We start from the raw sequence: 19,296 nt of genomic DNA on the forward strand, positions 1-19,296 counted from the left end.
TTGCCTTTCTTTCCATTTGCTCCTTACCCATTACCACTTAAGCAAATTGTGGTTAAATGTTCAGATGATTCATTACCCATCAGTTTTTCTGTTAATTCTAATATGAACATTTATTTCTGCTTCAGGAGGAAGTATATACTGAGAAATGAAGATAAAAAGATAACAGACATTAAACAAGATAGATGTTTTGTTGTGGTTTCTGAATGTCTTGTGACTGGGAGAGGCCTCACCCACCCTTCTGAAGGTTTGTGTTCTGGTTGCAGGTGTGTGTGAAGCACTGTGCATTCATAGCACAGAAATAAGTTCCTGAGTCTGTGGTCTGGGAGGAGGAAATGTACAAAGAGCTGCGACGTTCCTGAATGACTGTCGTGGACTTCAGTCTTCCACTCTGCTTTGTTCCAGAAGGATTGGAGAGCAGGCTGATGAGATGTCCCCCAGGAATTTGGTGAAGCCACTGCATTTGGGTTGCAGTGGTGGAAAAGTTGCACTGCAGCTCTGCACTCTCTCCCTCCTGCAGAACCAAGGACACAGGACTCTGCTCCACTTGCTGCCCTTCCACCCCTGATCAGAAACAGAGAAAGAGACACAGATGAGGTCACCGAGCATCCACAGAACCCTGAACACCCCATGTCCTCTGAGAAGGAGGGAGCTCTGCAGGGCTCCTGAGATGCTTCCCCACCCTCCATGTCCTGAGCACAATCCTCTCTGTCCCTGGGTGTGGACAGCCAGACTCACAGCAAAGCTGGGAGCACAGCAGCCCCAGCAGAAAGCACAGCAGCCTCTTCATGGTGCTTGTGTGGATGCTGGAGACAGAGGCAGTAACCAACCCTGGGCTGTGGTGTCAGGATGACTGTTTAAGGTCCCTCCTCCTGCACCAGGCAGCTCCACCCAGGAACCCTGCCAGGCCAGACACTGCAGAGTTCCCTCCCAGCCTTCTGAGCCTGAAGATCCTCCCAACTAGACCTGGCTGAGAGTCTGGGGAGATTAGTGGTTGGAGATGGTTTTTTTTTTGATGACATTGTTGTTGTAAGATATATGAGGGACTTCTGAGGAGGAAGGGACCTCCTAAGAATAAAAGGTCTCAAGTGGTATAAGGTATAGAAAAAAACAGCTAATTATTAGATCCAGAAATAAGATGCAAGTTTTGACTAAAATACCTTTATTGAGCTATGAATTGATTTAAAGGAGATGCTCCAATCACATAGAGAAACAAAATAATAATTATTATGTAATATAGATTAGATGGTCTCATTTTCTTTGGATAGATAAAAATACGTGCATTTGGAAACTCCTGTTGCAACCAAGGTTTGTGATAAATATTTTTAAAGGGCCCATAAGGAGAAGGTGGCATGGGAAAAACAAATCAAATTCGGTAAGTTCCAGATGACAGGGGAACAGTTCTGGTGGGCTGCAGCACACGGCGCCTTCAGGGGACAATGCACTGCGTATTTGCAACAAAGGGAATGGTATATTAAAGTTTTACAGAACACATGAAATCTCTGAAAGTGTCGGAGTCTGGGGCCTTCGTCTCTTACTCTGCATTCTCAGGTGGCTCATATCCAGCTCTGCACTTGTGACTTGGGGCAGAGAAGCACCCAGCTCCCTCAGTCCTGCTCAGGTAGAAGGAGTTTCCATCCTTCCTATAGTGAGTCTGAGATAGGCAGTCACCCTGGTGTGAGATTCAGGAGGTGCTGGAGATGCAGGAAAGGACCCCAAGAGACAGAAATAAGTAGCTGTCCCTCAGCCCTAGAGCAGCTGCTGCAGATGCACAGATGCAGCCATCAGGCTGGCCACCACCTGGCTTTGCATCCTCCTGCAGCGAAAGTGCTGTGTGGGGGGACTCAGCCAATAGCAAAGTCTGTCCAGAGTGAAACTGAGCAATGTTCCCTCTGTGAAGATAGACTAAAGCAGAGTGACACTCACAGAGCACTAAGCTTCAGGGTGCACAGCAAGGTCACCGTAGTGATGAGGAAGCAGCTCACTCTTTGCTGGAGATCTCCAGAAAGCAAATATAACCAGGACACCAAGAGAAGTGTATGGAGGTTGCTTTGAGCTTAAGGATACCTAGATACCTTCACCATAGGGAATTCAAAGGGACTGCCAAGATGGACCATTCTTGGCAATCACCTTCCTCTGGCATCTGAGAGTCTTCCTCCAACACTGTCTAAAATTGATCAGTCAGGAATCTTGCTGTAGCAGTAGAGAAAGTAGGTTTTTACATCTCTCCTCTAATCTACAAGTCATTTCCTATTTGGAAACAGTGCCCTCTAGGGAGCAAATTTACAAAATAGGAAGTTTTCAATTTTGCTGTGGTTCTCATTGTCTGGTTAGTTTTGTCAACATGATACAAACGAGAGTCACTTGAGAAGAGGTAACCTCAACTCAAAAATTGCCTCCATCAGGTTGGCCTGTGGGCATATCTGTGGGGCATTTTCTTGATTAATGATTCATATGGGAGGGCCTAGCTCACCCTGAACCTTGCCATCCTGGATTTTATAAAATGGCAAGCTGAGCAAGGTATGGGAAGTCAGCCAGTAAGCATCATTTCTTCATGGTTCTTCTGTTTCTGCCTGGATTCCTTGCCCAGATTTTCCTCAATGATTGGCTACAGCCTATAAGCTGACATAAACCCTTTCTTTTTCAAGTTAATTTGGTCAATGTTTTATCTCAGCAACAGGGCAAGTAACTAGGACAGAAATTGGTACTCATTCTGATGGATATGCCCATGTGGTGTTTTATGCCCTGAACTGTTTGTGTATGAAAGGTAGAGGATTTCAAGATTTTGGCCATGCTTAATGAGACATTGAAGGAATCTGGATGATAAGACTGCTGATAATGGGTGTCCTGTTTGCAAAGTTTTGGAGGGAAGTTTGGGAGCTCACCACAGACTCTATTTGAAATGTTTGTGTGATATTTTGAATTAGGAGTCTGTAGTGTCTGGCCATTTAGGGCTGAAGAATCATCTGTGATTGACAAGAGACAAGTACCTCTGAAGTGAAACTTTTGCTTTACTGAGACAATTGATGCTAATTAGAAGGATCTGAAAAATCATCTGTGGTTAATAAGAGACCAGTATCACTAAAGTGAAATCTAAGTATTTCATCAGTATTTACACATGCATGTGATCCAGATGGGGTGAAAACTGTACCTCAAGATGGCAGCCAAATTTGGTCAATAATATGTAAATGTCTTTCAGGATAAACATAATAAATGAAGAGATATTTTAGAGAATTTGATTCTTGTTACCTTGAAGTAAGTCTTTGAAGATTCCCTAAGAGGCTATTAGTAAAGATACAGTCTCAGTTGTAGTGGAGACCCCAGCATGGTGAGGATGTCATGGCAACTGTGGATGACCACAAAGACTGCAGTGGTTATGGAGCAGAGCTTTCCTAAGCATGAGACAAGTTATGTGTGATGCGTCTTGCAGAACCAGGTAAATTTTATTGCCAAGCCCTTTTGAGTCAATACCATTAGTGAGCTCCAGAGACCAGAGACTGAGCTACATTGTTTGATCTGCACTGGAGAATGCTGGGTTTTATATCGATTTGACTGTAACTGTGTCTTGGTCCATTTTGAAACAAGTATATGTATGTCTTGTATTTGATTTTAAAAGTGAGTTTGGGTATTTTAAAGAGACCAAACTTTTAAAGTGTTCAAATGCTTTAAAGGATGTAGGACTTTTAAAGTTATGCCATGCTTTATATCAAGATATTAATGTGAGATCTTAGAAACAACAAGAAAGGAAAGATTGTTACTAAGTTGATAAGGGATCAATTATATGATCAAGTTTGTCAACTTGACATGAACTAGAATCACTGGGATGTCTCTGGAGTTGCTTTCTTGATTAGTGATTGATCTGGAACTGCCCAGCTCATTGTGGACAACTCCACTCCTGGGCAGTTACCTGGTCCTGGCTTGTATGAGAGAGCAAGTTAAACAAGCTACAAGAAGCAAGCCAAAAATCAACATTCCTCCCTGGTTCTGAAAACTATGTAATATCTTTATTGCCAAAGCTCTAAACATCAAAATGCACAATAGTAATTTGATTGATGGCGCTATGAATAAGCATGGTATTTCTTTTTCTCTCCATAGGAAGTATTATAAATATACTGTCATTATGGACACCCCCATGGTGGGCCTCACCCCTCCCTGGGGAAATGAGAGGGTATTGGGGGGGGTTGGTGGGAGGGCACGGGAGGAGGGGAGGGAAATGGAGAGGGGCCTGGAATTGACATGTGAAGCAACCTTGTTTCTAATTTAAATTTAAAAATAAATAATATATATAGTAAATGTACTGTCATATGAAGACCTAATTAAGAATTATAGAGCCAAAAATAATTAAAGCCTGAAACTTAAAATTTCCAGTTCACTGCACTAACTCAAAGTCAAATTCAACATGTGTCAAACTGATTGTGGACTTAGTTACCTATGCAGAAATATTTTTTGCCATTCTTATGAGTTGTAACCTAATCTCAGGAATGACATTTGTCATATTATAGTTTCTGCCAACAGGAGATTATACCTGGTTTGCACACCAGGGGGCAGTAATTATGAGCATAACCTTCCAACTCCATTACAACAATCCAAGTTCAAGAAAGGTATTGTGTGTATTAAATTATGTAAATAAACATGTTGATGAATCAAAATAGGTATTGTAAGCTTTAGTAGGTACCAATCAGTGAGGCAATTTTGGGTCCAAATAAGAATACAGGGGACAGAACCCTCTTCAGACAGAACAGAGTGCACAGTGTGGCAGCAATGAGCGAGGGGGAAAAAAAGAGCAATTGGAAGCAGTCATGGAGGGGAAATACAGATTCCAACGCTGAAGATGGGGGGAAATAAACTGTGGCTCTGAGTTAAGTAACCAGACAGGAAAGTAGTCGCAATGTGAAATAGCCGTAGCTAAAGGCTGGGACATCTTGGTGGCAAAACCTAAGTGTACAGAGAAAAATATGTTGGTCACACAGTTTAGTACAACTCAGTTTTTCACTTCAGCTAGACCCATGTTCAGTAAAAGTAAAGTTTAGGAAAAGTAAAGTTGCAATAATCAGCATTGACTAAGTCTAAGTGTATATAAGTTCATTAAATTGTATAAATTCTGGGTTGGGTTAATTTTGTCGTATGGTGTTTATTTATTTGCAAGGTTTTCTTATAATAAAGTTTGTAAAATATGAGATAAATTGTAATAAAGGGAAATTCTGACAGTAAGAGCATGAAAAATATATTACTTTTAAAAACAATATAAAACTCAAGACCATGTGAACATACCACTGGGCTCTTTTTGATCCTAGAGTTAAAAATAAGGGACTCTAAAGCACATGCTTATTAATCCTACATCAAATCTTTTAGATCATTTGCCACCTACATGTTTCAAAACCAAAAATTTAACATGTAAGTTTAACACACTAATACTTATACCACCGCAAAACAATAAATAGTCATATCATTGATTTTTTTTAATATGAGGAAGGCTAGCTTTGATACAAACAATCCACTTTTACAACTTAAGCTAATGCATAGCTTATCCATTATCTTATCAGAGGACACATAGGTTGTGCCCATTTCCTGGCTAGTGTGAAGAGTATAACAATAGCACAGATGTACAGTTATTTATGTGTTTTATTGACTTAAGGTCCTTTGAATATATGTCTGAGTCATATAGTTGGAGCATATGGCAGTTCTAATTGTAATCTTTAAGGAACCTCCATATTTATTGACATAGTGGTCATACCAATTTATTTCCCCTGCAGTATACGAGGGCTTCTTTTTCCTCATATCCTCAACAGTGCCTGTTGTCAGATTCAAAAATGTTACTCACTTACCTGAAGTGAAATGAACTAGCCTTTATATTTATTCCTTGATAGCTGAAGATATTGTACACTTTTCCCAATACTTATTGGCTGTTTGTACAGAATATCTATTAAGGTCATTATTGATAATAAATAATGGCCATTTCATAAATTAATTAGACAACTATGCTCTTGAGTTTGTTTTCAATTTTGAAGTTCTTTATAAAATCTATATAATAATTAGTCATCTGACACATAGTTGACAAAGAACATTTTCATATTTGGTAAACTGCCTGTTGACTCCATTTACAGTTTCCTTTGTTTTCTAGAAGATTTTTAATTTCCAATAATCATAATTGTCTATCCTTGGGATTGTTTCTTATACTTCTATTGATGACTTTTTCAGAAAGTTCTCATCTATAACTGTGTGTTGAAGAGTTTTTTCTTCATAGTTGCATCTAATGGTTCCTAGATTTCCAGTTTTACCTTAATTTTTTGATACAATTTGAGCTGAATTTTTTTTGCCTTTGTGCAGAGTGAGAAGTATAGTTGGACCTTCATTCTTCAACATGTAGATATTCTGGTTTTCCAGTACTATTTACTAAATGAGTTGCCATTTTTATATTTTTTACAGCTAGGTCAAAAAGTAAGTGCATCTTGTTGATGGTTGCTGAGGGAAAGAGAGCCACTGTCTTTGGGGATAAAGCTATTGTTAGGTTGTTTATGAACTAGTGGATGACAACACAACTATGGGCATTTGGGCAGCACTAGTCATATTCAAGTGAATCTTACTAATAAAATAAATAAAGAAAGAAAGAAATAAGGACATGCATCTAGGAGAATTATGAAGTGAGGGGCAATTAGAAAGAGTTGGAGAGAGGTAGTGGTGGCTGGATATGATCAATGTCCGATGTATACATGAACAGAACTTTCAAGGAATAAAAAATTAGGCGGCTATCACTATATTCACGTAGTTTTAAGTCCTGTCTCCTTTCCAATGGTATACATGTCTGCTTCTGTGCCACCGCAGTGCTGCTTCCTGAGTATAGTTTTGTAAGACAGTTTGAAATATGACACGGTGATGTCTCCAACACTAACCTTTGTTCCAGATTCTTTTGGTATTTGGGGTCTGTGGGTTTTCATATGTATTTAATTATCTTCTATTTCTATGAAAAGTGTAATTGAGGTTTTGATCCAGATGGAATTAAATCTGTATATCACTTAAAGGAATATAACCTTTTCCACAACATTAATTCTACCTAATCATGAGCACAAGAGGTTGTTTTTTTATCTTTTTAATTGCTTGCTCTTTTATTAAATGCCAATTTGATACAGGCTAAGGTCACATGGTAAGAAGGAATCTTAACCAAGAAAGTGTTTCTATAGGATTGACATGTAGGCAAAACTGTAGGGCATTTTCATGATTGATGGTTGATGTGATGTGGCCAGCTTATCATGGGCAGTGCCACCCATGAGCATGTGGCCTTGGATAGAGTGTGAAAGCAGGATGAGCAAGCCACTGGAAGCAAGCAGGTGAGCGGCACTCCTCCAGAGCCTCTGCATTTCTGCCTCTAGGTTCCTGCCTTAACTTCCATGGATGATTGCCTACAGGCTGTATGATGAACAAATACTTCCCTCTACAGTTTATTTTGGTCATAGTTTTTTAAATTACAACATCAGGAACCCTAACTAAGGTAAAAATTGGTACCAGGTCATAGGGCATTGATGTGATAGACATGAAAATATATTTTTGGAAAGATTGAGATGGCACTTGAACTCTGGGCTAGAAAAGTCATTGAGTTCTGAGAGCTCAATTAACTGTTCTGTAGAAGTTTATAAGATAAAGACATTTAAAGCAATGTCAATGATGGAGGGCTGGCTTGTTGGGTTTCAGGGAAAGTTTATCTCTCGAAAACTCTATTGAGGCCATCTATGTGATGTTTTTAATTAAGAATCACTAAAATGGCCGGGCAGTGGTGGCGCACGCCTTTAATCCCAGCACTCGGGAGGCAGAGGCAGGCGGATCTCTGTAAGTTCGAGGCCGGGCTGGACCGACAGCCTCCAAAACAATACAGAGAAACCCTGTCTCGTAAAACCAAAAACAACAACAACAAAAAAGAATCACTAAAATGAAACCTCTGCTTTGCTTGAACAATTGATGCTGATTAGTGGTAGCTGAGAAATTAGTGGTGATTAAGATGAGCCCAGTAACACTGAGGATTTGTAAATCTGGGATATTTCTTCATAGTCAACTCATAGAAGTTGGGGCAGAGGTCACATCTCATGTTGACAGTCAAACTTGGTAATGTGTAAGAGTCATCCAGGATGTACTGGTTTTGAAAATATGAAAGGATCATAGATAGCAGCTGAGACTAGTCACTGTGCAGCAGAGCTGGAGTTCCTGAAGAGAGAGGGGTGAAGAGGCCATTAGTGAAGATGCAGCAGTAGGTACACTAGAAAGACACAGGATTGAAGGGGTCATGGGGAGAATTTGTACCTTGGGGTAGTGTTAGGGCCTCTGAAGAGAGCCCAGGAGAGGCTTTTAGTGAAGGTGAAGCCCACAGAGAACTCAGCATTTTGGAGATACCAGTACCATGACATGAACACCAAGGACAGCAACAGTCATGTAGTAGAAAAAACATGCACCCAGCAGGCAAGCTGTAGATGTTGTGAATGTCAGAGCCAGAGAATTGCAACTGCCCAAGGCCTTTGGAGCCCAGAAGATCATGAATGAATCCCAGGCATTGGACACTCAGTTATGTGCACAGTTGGAGTGTGACTTTGCTTTGATTTGATTATGAATGTGCCCTGGTTCTTTTTTCTTGAACTAAAAAAGTGTTCAACTTATTTTGACTTTATAGGAGCCCGCCATGGAGAGACTTTGAATTTTTAAGGAGACTTTGGGATTTTAGAGAAACTTTGCAGTTTTAGTGAGATTTGAATATTTTAGAGATGATTTGGATTTTTTAAAAAGACTGCGTATTTTAAGGAGACTTAACTGCTAAAGTGTCAACACTTATAAAACTGTGGGACTTTGAAAGTTGGAATGTTTTATATTGTCATAATAATATTAATATGGTCTCTGGGAAAACTAATAATGAAAAACAAATTCCTTAATAAATGATGTGTTGTGTGTTAAGTTGACAAGGAGTCAATTGTGCTGAATAATTTTTATGTCAACTTGACATAAGGAAGGGCCATAAGAGAAGAAGAAATCTTAATTGAGAAATGCCTTTATAGGTATTGTATGCCACATTCATTATTTGTAGAAAGTAAGGTTTCTCATACCTTTTTACTGACTTTATCATCCTGCTGTCTTTACTGCATATTTATCAGATCTAAGAGTTTCTGGTGGGATTGTTTTGTTCTAAGAACAAGATTGGGACAGTTAATCTCAACTGTTGACCTGCTAAGCTCTAGAATCTTCTGGAAGATGGGCATCTAGGCATGACTATGGGGGATTATCATGGTTAGTTTGAATAATAAAGACCCACTCACCATGGATGTGTCTGTTCCCTGGATTTTGGACCTGAATGTCATAGAAATTAGAAATCTAGCTGACTCCCAGAATTCATTGCTCTTATCTTTCTGATTGCATATGCAATGAGTGCGATCTGCTGCTTCAAACTCCCGGTGTCTTGCCTTCATCACTGTGGATTGTGCCCTCAACTGTGAGTTGATGTGGAAGTCCTGTGCGTATGTCAATAAAGCACTGTTGGCCAATAGGGAAGCAAGATAGGTGGGACTAGGAGTCGAGGAGAACTCTGGGAAGGAGAAACAAAGGGAGTCATCATGTAGCTGCCTTAGGGGTAAGAAGTCTGGACCCTTTTCTCCGGTAAGAGAAGTATTTAGATTAACAATTATGGAGTAAATACTTAAGTCAGAGCTAGCCAGTAAGAAACAAACAAGGCCAACAGCTTCACAATTAATATAGCATCCTATGTGTTCATTTGGTTCTGATGCGGCTCTGGGACCAGGCTGATGGGAAGGTTTCTCTCTACAGTGAGTGAAGAAAACCCTCTCTTTCTTAAGTTGCTTTTGTCAAAGCGCTTATCATAACAACAGAAAAACAACTAAGAAAAGGGTCAGAACTCCAAATTACATCTTTCTTTCTATTGTACTCTTCCCTATTCCTTACTCCTGAGTTTTCCTCTATCTGATCCCCCAGGCACTGCATTGACTAACAGTGGTGAAAGTGGACACATCACCTTTTTACTGATTTTAGAAGAAACACTTTTAGTGTTCTATGTCCAGTATAATATTGGTATAGTTTTTTTAATAACCATTACCATGTTCAGATAATATCCTTTTATTCCTAGATTTTTCAGAACATCTATAAGGAAGAGATGTTGAACTTTGTCAAAGGTGTTTTAAGCCTTTTCCAAAATAATGTAGTTATTTCTGTCATTAAGCTTATATATTGAGTGAATTAATTGAATTACCTACACTAAGGTAAACTTGCATCCCTAGAATGAAAACAATGAGATCATGGTCTATGAATGTCCTCCTCCTCTTATTACTGTTGTTTTTATTATCATCATCATTAGTAGTGTTATCATTATTATTCAACACAAATCTTTTTATTCATGTAAGTTTCTTTTAAACTAATAATTTCAGTGATCTTTACTCATTTCATACTTTACTTAAAAGGATATTTTTATAAAAATAGCTTCTGAGAAAAGATTTTCAACTTCATAAAATAAAAACAACTGTTGTCCCTGTTGTACCAATCAATATAATAACAAATGAATGAACTTCATTTCTGAGTACTGTGTGTGATGTTTCAATATATAACTCACTTAGAAAAGTTCTTTGAAAAGTTCCTACACATATGAAATAAAACATGATTATGTATCATATATACCCCCATTTCATCCTCCAATTCTCACCACTTCCAGCTCCCAATATTCCCTTCCTAACTTTATGCCTTCTATTTTTTCTTGATAACCAATCAATTGCCATCAGTGCTATCCATTCTTGTAGGAGTGTAGGGTCATCCATGGCAACACAATTTTTTCATGTTGCTTACTTTTCACTCACATTGCTGATTTTCTCATACTGACTCCTTTCTCCCTGCAATCTGAGTTTCTTATGTTTGCCCTATATTGAATTCATCGTTGAATTTAGTAGTTCAACAGTTATGGGTTTGGGGGTATAAAGTTGTAGTTTTTGTATCTCTTCTGTTTTGTGATATTATTTACACATATATCATTTTGAATACCTCTGACAGTTTTATTTGGGGAGTTTGTATTGAGCAGCCTACTCTTTTTTCTTCTTCTTTTTTAATTTAATTTAAATTAGAAACAGGTTTGCTTCACATGTCAATCCCAGTTCCATCTCCCTCCCTTCCTCTCCCACCCACTTCAACCCTTCTCTAACCCCTCCCCCAATCCCCACTCCACACTTCAAGGGGGGTGAGGTCCTTCATGGGGGATCTTGAAAGTCTGTTATATGATCCGGGGCAGGACCGAGGTCCTCCCCCATGTGTCCAGCTGGAGACAGCCTCCCTCCCGGGGAATGGGCTCCCAAGTCCATATGGATGGGATGACAGGGCTTAATGCTGATCTGTTGCCAGAAGCCCCAAAGAATGCTGAGGCCTCCTCAATGGCACCCACTTTCAGGGGGTCTGAATCAGTCCCATGCTGGCCTCTCAGTCACCAGTCTGGGGTCTATGAGATCCCCCTTGTTCAGTCTACTCTTGAAAGGAGAGGAAGTCAGAAATGAGTAGAAACTAGGTTAAATAAATTTAAAAAAATAAAAAAGGAATGGAGGTGAATTTTATAATGAAAAGAGAAAAGAGAAATATATTAGAATACAACAAAAGGAAAAGGAAAAAATCCCAGTAATGAGAAAGTTAAAAATTAAATAAAATTGAGAAGGGAAGTAAAAATTACAAACAACAAAATACTGCTAAAACATAATAGAAAAAGGGTGGCAATGAGAGAAAGGAAGAAAGAAAAAAGAAAGAAAGAAAGGAATGAAGGAAGGAAGGATGGAAGGAAGAAAGAAAGAAGGCAATGTGTGAGCAAAATTCAATGACTGTATGAAGGGGATGAAAAAAGGAAAAAAAGGATTTTTAAGCACTGTGAAGTAAATACACATCTACACATTCAATTAAAAAAAGAAAAGAAAGAAAAGGAAGATCTGAGCAGCTTCTTTGTGGTTTCTCAAAAAGTGGAGAAAGTGGATTATATGTAACAGAGGGGTGACTGTTGGGTGACTACTGTCTTTTTTGCTTGTTTATGCAGTGCTGAATCTATTTTGGACAAATGTTTGATGTATGTCAGAGCTGTTTTTCTTTAATAGCTTCCTTCTCTGAGTACCTGGAGCCTTCGCTAGACACATTTAGCTTGGCCGTTTATGAGCTGGACAGATTCACTGTCTTCCCAAGATTCCCAGATCATACTCTTTGGGATGGCTAATGTTCTAGCTGGAGGAATCACTCAAGTGTGCTGGGACTGTGAGAAGCAACCACATGACTGAAATCTATGTAAAGGAGTCTCCTCCCTCCCCTACTCTTCTTGTGTGCATGTTTTATGTGTATTCATATGTATGTGTACATGAACATGGATACAAATGTGTATAGGCCAGAGATCTATGTTAAATGTCTTTTCCATGAACGTCTTATTTTTTGAGATGGGATCTTTCACCGATGCTGAAGCTCATTGACTCAGATGGCTCTCTAGACATGAGTGCCAGCAATCTCCTTTCTTAATGTTCAGATTGCAAGCACTTGCCACCAGCCCTAACTTTATTAAAAAATGGTTTTAATTAAAATAGTATTACATTATTTCCTCCTCTCTCTCTCCTCTCCACTACTGTTTGTGATCTTCCATGCCTGTCAAATCCGTGCCCTCTTTTTTCAACTATTATTGTTACATACACACACAAACACACATACACACACACAGTATGCATGTTATATGCATGTCATTATGAATATAAATACAACCTTCTGAGTCCAGTAAGTGCTTCTTGTATATATGTGTGTTTAGGACTGCCCATTTGTATTGCCTAGTTTTATTTGGAGGTGGTGCTGGGGATTGAAATAGGGCACTCATATTTACACAATAAGTACTTTACTGACTGAGCTTGTGCCTCCAGCCTTTCAGATCTGCTATGTACTATCATGTCGTTTGGTGTCAGGGAACACCAAGCTACTGAGCCTGTGCCTTTTCGTCTAGAACAACATGATAATAAGATCAAGCATACAAAGCACATGGGTTGTGGTCCCGTCAAACTAGAGCAAGACAAAGGCAATGGTTACAAGTAGGCAAGCAGTAGGGCTAATGGGTATGGATCAGAAATTCTTTCCATCAAATGTAGTTTGTGCCTATCTACTTTCATTGTCTTTTCAAAATAAAAGCGTATACCAATACACTGGATGTAGGATAGAAAGCCAGGGAAGCAAAGGTTCAGGACCCTGGGCAGTTGGAGGAGGAAAACAGCTCAAAGAGCAGACTGGTTTTAATTTCCTCTCCTGCTTGACACAGATCTAACACAAAGCTCTAGTGAGGGATGCCATAACAACAAAATGGAGATATGATGGCAAAGATCAAGGGCTCTGAGATGTGGGGTGGGTGGTGTATAATTTCAGCAACCCCCTAAAGTAACAGAAAACTCACTAGACTGCAGCAGAGTCTGGAGCCTGATGTCCACTGTCAATCACCTTGTTTACAAATGTTGGAATAACTCTCAGGTGTCTTGCATTCTGTGATATTGGATCTGCGGCCTGTGCAACCTATTATGTCTTCTGTGCATTGGCCTGTCCACTTTTAACATGTTTGAAGTCTGAATCAGTTAAGACTTGGATGTAAACCACTCACTATTGGATAACCTGATGGCACACCCACTCTACTCTGAGGAACAGTTGTATTTCCCCATCACCTCTTTCAGTCTCTGAAAACAAGGCCCTGTGTCAAGTGACACAGTATCAGGGTCATGCCTTTCTAAAAACCTGACTGCCACACTCCATCTACTCTGAGTACATGCGAACCTTGGCATTTGTAGCTCAGCACTAGCTAAGGCTCTGATGTTGAAGGGACATCACCAGGTATAATGTCCTTATTCCTCTATGGACAGATTATTATTGTCATGTCATAAGGAGGACTTAGAGTCTCTATGACTCATAAGCCTACCTACCTGACTCCTCGACTAGTCAGTGTCACTAGAAGAGCCAGCTAGCTGACGAAGTTCAGAGTGATCACATGAGCATCTTCCACATTTCCTCAGTCTAACACACTAAATAACCAACATTGTTAATATCTTGTGAAAGAAACCATAACATCAATTCAATGAGAATCACATTACTTAAGCATTAATGCCTGCTCTCACCCCAATTTTCCTCTCACCTCCCTTGACACCCTACATTCCCCTCTTTTTCTGTCTCCCCATCTCTGTCTTCTCCCTCTCCTCCTGAGCCACATTTGTTTAGACACAAGATAGACACTGCACTCTACTACCTGCTGTTCATTGACACAGTAGTTGTCATTCTGGCAGTGTGTAATAATGAAAAGTCACTGGACAGGCTAGTAGGAATCCCACTTGAAATGTTCCCTCAGTAAGAAGCCTCCCAAATAAGAGCAACGTATTTACATAGTTTTCAAAATAGTTTTTGCCAAGACAAGGTTTGTGGAATACTCTCTATTTATTCTTGTTGCAGAAAAGGCTTTCATAATATGATTATAGAAAGAGGCATCTTATTAAAAAGTTGATTAAACAGTTATGCATTCTATAAAACAATGCAGACATGATTTTGCAAGTTTAACAACGTAAGAGTAGAATTATTTGTTTGGTCTGAAGATAATTTAGTGTTTTCCCACTTCAAAAAAGCAACATTGGATTAAGAAGATATATTAAATTGTGTTTTACTTTTTTTCTCAGCATGGTCTGTACATTTAACCCAGCAGTTTTTAATCAAGTGACTGAGTGCTATTGATCTGCCTGGATACAAACTGTGGGTAAATAAGGAGGTACTTTTAAAGTTGTCTTTGGTCACCTCTGAGTTCTGGGATGAAAGATGTGCACCACTGATCTGGCTCCCAGTTCCTCTCCATCTCCCATCCCATCTGGATCCATCTTTTTCTATATCTCATTAGAAAGGAACAGGCTTCTAAGAGACAACAACAAAATGTAACAAAAGAAACTATAGTAAGACCTATCACATTAAAGTTGGACAAGAAAAACTAACAGAAGGAAAAGAGCCCAGGAGAAGGCACAAGCTTCAGAGACCCATTCCTTCACTCACTCAGGAGTCCCATAAAATCACCAAACTCTAAGATATGATTTGTATGCAGAGCATGGTACAGGCCCATTCAGGCCCTGAACATGCACACTCTCATGACTGATAAAGACAGACATTCTACATGAATTGAACTAAGGCTTCTTGCCAGCCCCTCTCCTGTGCTGCCACAGGCCCCGCCTCTCCCTGTCTGTAGAGTCTTTCCTCAGAGTCTCCATCTGATTGAGGTTTTTGTGTGGCTCTTGTAGACAGCTCTGCCACTGTGCCTTCTCTCATAGCACAGAAATACACTGCTGAGTCCTCCATCTGTGTGGCTGTGATGATGAGTCTAATTGAACTTTCTGAATTCTGGAAGTTCAGAGAATAACGACCCTTGGTTGCATTTTCCTTTTTGTAAGACTCCTGATTAATAAGGAAAACCATTTCCCCACTCGTCATTTGCTTGTACCAGAACAAGTAGTAAGTGCTTTCCCGGGTTTCATACACACAGTCCAATGTCACAGTCTTCTTCTCCATCACAGAAATTGAAGTCTGAGCCTGAGTCACCTTCTGGGCCATGCTGGCTGCTGATGGAAAGAGCACAGAGACATCAACCCTTAAATTGTAACAATGGGAGTCTAAAGGATGAAGTGGCTTGTAAATTAGAGTTCTGATGATCCCTCTCTTCTGAGCCTCAGCAGAGGACAATGACCTCCTCTCCCTATGACCTTGAGGGATAAGGGCTTGATCCTGTGCTGGGTAACATACTTACCAAAATAAATGGAGCTGAGGGTTGCTCCCAGCAGACTAAGGATCAGCATACTGTTAGCTCTTGTCTTGAGTGATATTTTCTATGATCTGTCCCAACCCAGTTCCTAATCTGTACCTGTGCTCAAGAGGAACAAACACAGTTACTCGTCTATGAAGTGCAAGCGCCCCAACAGGAAATGCAGTAGGCAGTTATGGGGCCCTTTCACACCTTCCTGTATAGGTGTGGGAGAATACTTGAGGATCTATCTGTTGGTCTCATTATAGTGAGCCAGAAGCCATCAGTAGCAACATGGTCTGATTTTCAGATCAGTTTTTGATGAATAATATAGGACATAAGGTTTAATATGAAACCTAGTAATAGGTGGAAGACATAGTCATGTTCCTGTATGGACTTATCAGTATACCCTTTTCCTAGAGGAAAAAATGGTTGACAGTTTAACAAGAATGAGTACATTTCTATTAAAGAAATTAGCAAATTTATATGAGAAATGTTTTTCTTAATTAAACTTTTTACATCATGTCCCCAAAGAAACAAAATCTGTCATAGGTTTACCACGTCAAATAACAGAAGGAATAATACACACACACACACACACACACACACACACACACACACACACACACAGAATCTGTCTTTCTATCTGCATGTATGTATATTTCATACTTACAAGAATGAACAAAAGTAAATTCACAAAATTTTATTGAATGACAAGGTGCCATGACTTTGTCACATTCAGGGACTCTTAAAACCTCCATCTTTCATATCAGCAAACCAGACATTTTACCGTTTCTCCATGCTGGCATCCTTGTCTGTAGCATGATGTATTGAAAACTATTTTACTCTAGTAAAGTCGACGTAGTATATGTAGTATACTCTCCTCTAAGATCTATAAACTCACTAGCCCCAGGTACTTGACTAAGTGTCTAGTATCAGGCACAATTTCTTTCCTGTTTAGCAGGTTTTAAGTCCCATTAAAAGTTGTTGATTACCACCAAGGTTTGAGTACCACTGTTGCAAGATAGGGATAACTTGTCATGCTGTTTATTGTTGTGGTTCATAGGTGTCAGAGCTAGATAGGGCTATTGGTTGCTTCCCTCTCTTGGTAGCTTACATAGCACCTTCTTGTACCAGGAGTGGCAGACTGTGGGAGAAAGAATCTCATGTTAGATCCATTCCAATCTTTGGAGTCCTGTGTCCAAAGTGTGTGGTGTCTTTACCTATGGTGACTTATCAGCAGCTTAGAGGGATACCTCCCCCTTCTGGTTCCTCTCTGTACTGCAGCATGGTTTTCTCTGGATGTAGTAATTTATCCTGTATCTTAAGTTTCAGATAACAGAGAAGGATGACAATGTAGTCTGGGTAGGAGTGCAAGAAGGGTACAACAAAAATTCCGCAGAGTTTACTAGGGTAACTAAGGCCACAAGAGTGGGTATTACCTTGTAATCTCTTTGACGTGCAGAGAAAAATAATTCCTTGTTTCCCCAGTCTATGAATGTAAGGTCCATCCTACCTACCTTTATGATAATTTAAGCATCTTACAGCTTACTGTGAGCATGGCAAAGCATGTTCTGAGATCTCTTCTTAATATATGGTCACTATTTTCTCGGAGCCATCTATGTACCCCTTGATTAGATGCTTCCCTACCTGTCTTCTGTCTTGCCTGGACCACCCCATATATTTTTTAAGAACTAATGTGTAACTAGTTTTTCTGAGTTTTTTTTTGCAATTTTAAAACTACTTCAAGAGTTCTTTAATAAATCTTCAGTACACAATGTTATTATTTTGACAAAGACACAAAATGTCATCTCAGCAAAGTATATGTTGTGCCTTTAATATTAGTTATTGTATGTCTATTGAATTTCAGTTTTACACATATAAATAATGAGTAGTCTTTTTCAGTGGTAAGACAATAGTGACATTGTGAACAGTTCAGATTCCTTAGAGTTTTCCTTCAGTAGGCTGTAACTGGAGTCATATTCAGGCTGTTCTGAAAGCTTTACCAACAGAAACATCAATGATGCATGGATTTGTGAAATGTCATTATCCCACTTGTCCTTAGTTTGCTGAAAATTGTATAATAACAGACCCAAATCAAGAAGGATGTTCTTTCCTAGGATAGTCATCCAGGTAATTGAAATATGATTTCATGCAAGAAAAATAGGGATTGGATTATATCAGATTAAAAAGGTTCTGCATAGAATTCAAACAATCTGTAGAGATGAGGCAACATACAGAGTAGGGGAAATTATTTTCCAATCGAATGAAATCTGTCACAGGATTAATCTGAAAACAATAAAAAGAAGCTACACAATAAATGATGATCTGAACAGAACAGAGAAGAATACAGATAACCAAGGAGTAGATAAAGAATAGTCAAGGTCATTAGCCATTGATGGAATGTAAAACAAAGCTACAATTAGACACCAGATCACTCACCATGTTAAGATATAGGTGCTGATGAGGATATATATATATGTATATATATATACATATATATATACATATATATATATAGTGATTCCTTGGATGCTCATGCAGTTGAAAATAGAGCCACCTCACCACAGAGAGTGTGTGAAATGCTTCAGAAAATCAAAAGCAGGACCACTGTTTATCCTAATTCTGCGAGCACAATTAGAGAAGATGAAATTGGCATACGTTAGTTACACACACACACAAACACACACACACACACACACACACACACACACACGTGGCTCTAGTCATAGCAGTTCAGATATAAAGTCAACTTAGGTTGCCATCAGCAAATGGACAGATAAAATTTGCATAATTCAGCCAAAAAGATGAATAAAATTGTCTTTTTTCAGCAAAACTGGTGGATCTGGAGGGCATTACGTGGAAGAAGCCAGAGCCTCCTCCCCAATCTGCCCTGCAAAACAATAATCATGAAAGTGTGCTGTGTTCTTCCCGGATGTTTAAAAAAATATGACCTGAAAGCCTGTTTGGTATGGGAGGAGTCCCCAAAAAGGGAAGGAAAGATTTCATCAGTTTGTACTATATGCATGTGTGGGATCATTTCTCTGAACTTTAACAACACATTAACACACTAATGAAACAAACACTATAGGAAAAAGTCTTGTGTGGGTTAGGTTTTTTTAACTTGATGAAAACTAGAGGCACCTGGAAAGAGGGATCCTCAATTGAAAAAATTTCTTCCTTCAGATTGGCTTGCAACCAAGTTTGTGGGACATCTTGATTACTGATTGATATGAGATGGTCAAACACTGTGTGTGGGGAGGAACCACCTCTTGGAAGGATTCTTGGGTTACATGTAAATGTAATGAATGAGTACTCTCACCAGAAGGTGGGGAAATCATTAGTTCTCAAGGATGAATGCAGTGATCTAGGAAAGGGCAGATGAGTGATCTTGTCACAGCCCATAGACTTCCAATCGCCTGGATCCATTGCTCCTTCCTAGCCCAGGCTTTCCTCCTCTGGGTTGTGCTGCTATTCTCGCCCATGTGCTATCCAAAAAGGCATGTGTTCTTCATACATGT

The 19,296-nt window shown here is 39.4% G+C and overlaps 2 gene segments (V, D, J or C); both read right to left on the reverse strand.

The window, feature by feature from the left end:
• Positions 1-208: 208 nt before the first annotated feature.
• On the reverse strand, positions 209-849 carry LOC106022464. The segment is given in 2 exon segments: positions 209-561; positions 736-849. Coding segments are annotated over 2 exon segments (387 nt in total).
• Positions 850-15,150: 14,301 nt separating this feature from the next.
• Positions 15,151-15,918, reverse strand: LOC121137796. The segment is given in 2 exon segments: positions 15,151-15,596; positions 15,782-15,918. Coding segments are annotated over 2 exon segments (495 nt in total).
• Between the last annotated feature and the right edge of the window lie 3,378 nt (positions 15,919-19,296).

The sequence above is a fragment of the Mesocricetus auratus genome, unplaced genomic scaffold (assembly GCF_017639785.1).
Source record: "Mesocricetus auratus isolate SY011 unplaced genomic scaffold, BCM_Maur_2.0 Super-Scaffold_100707, whole genome shotgun sequence".
In the NCBI taxonomy this organism is placed as follows: Eukaryota; Metazoa; Chordata; class Mammalia; order Rodentia; family Cricetidae; genus Mesocricetus; species Mesocricetus auratus.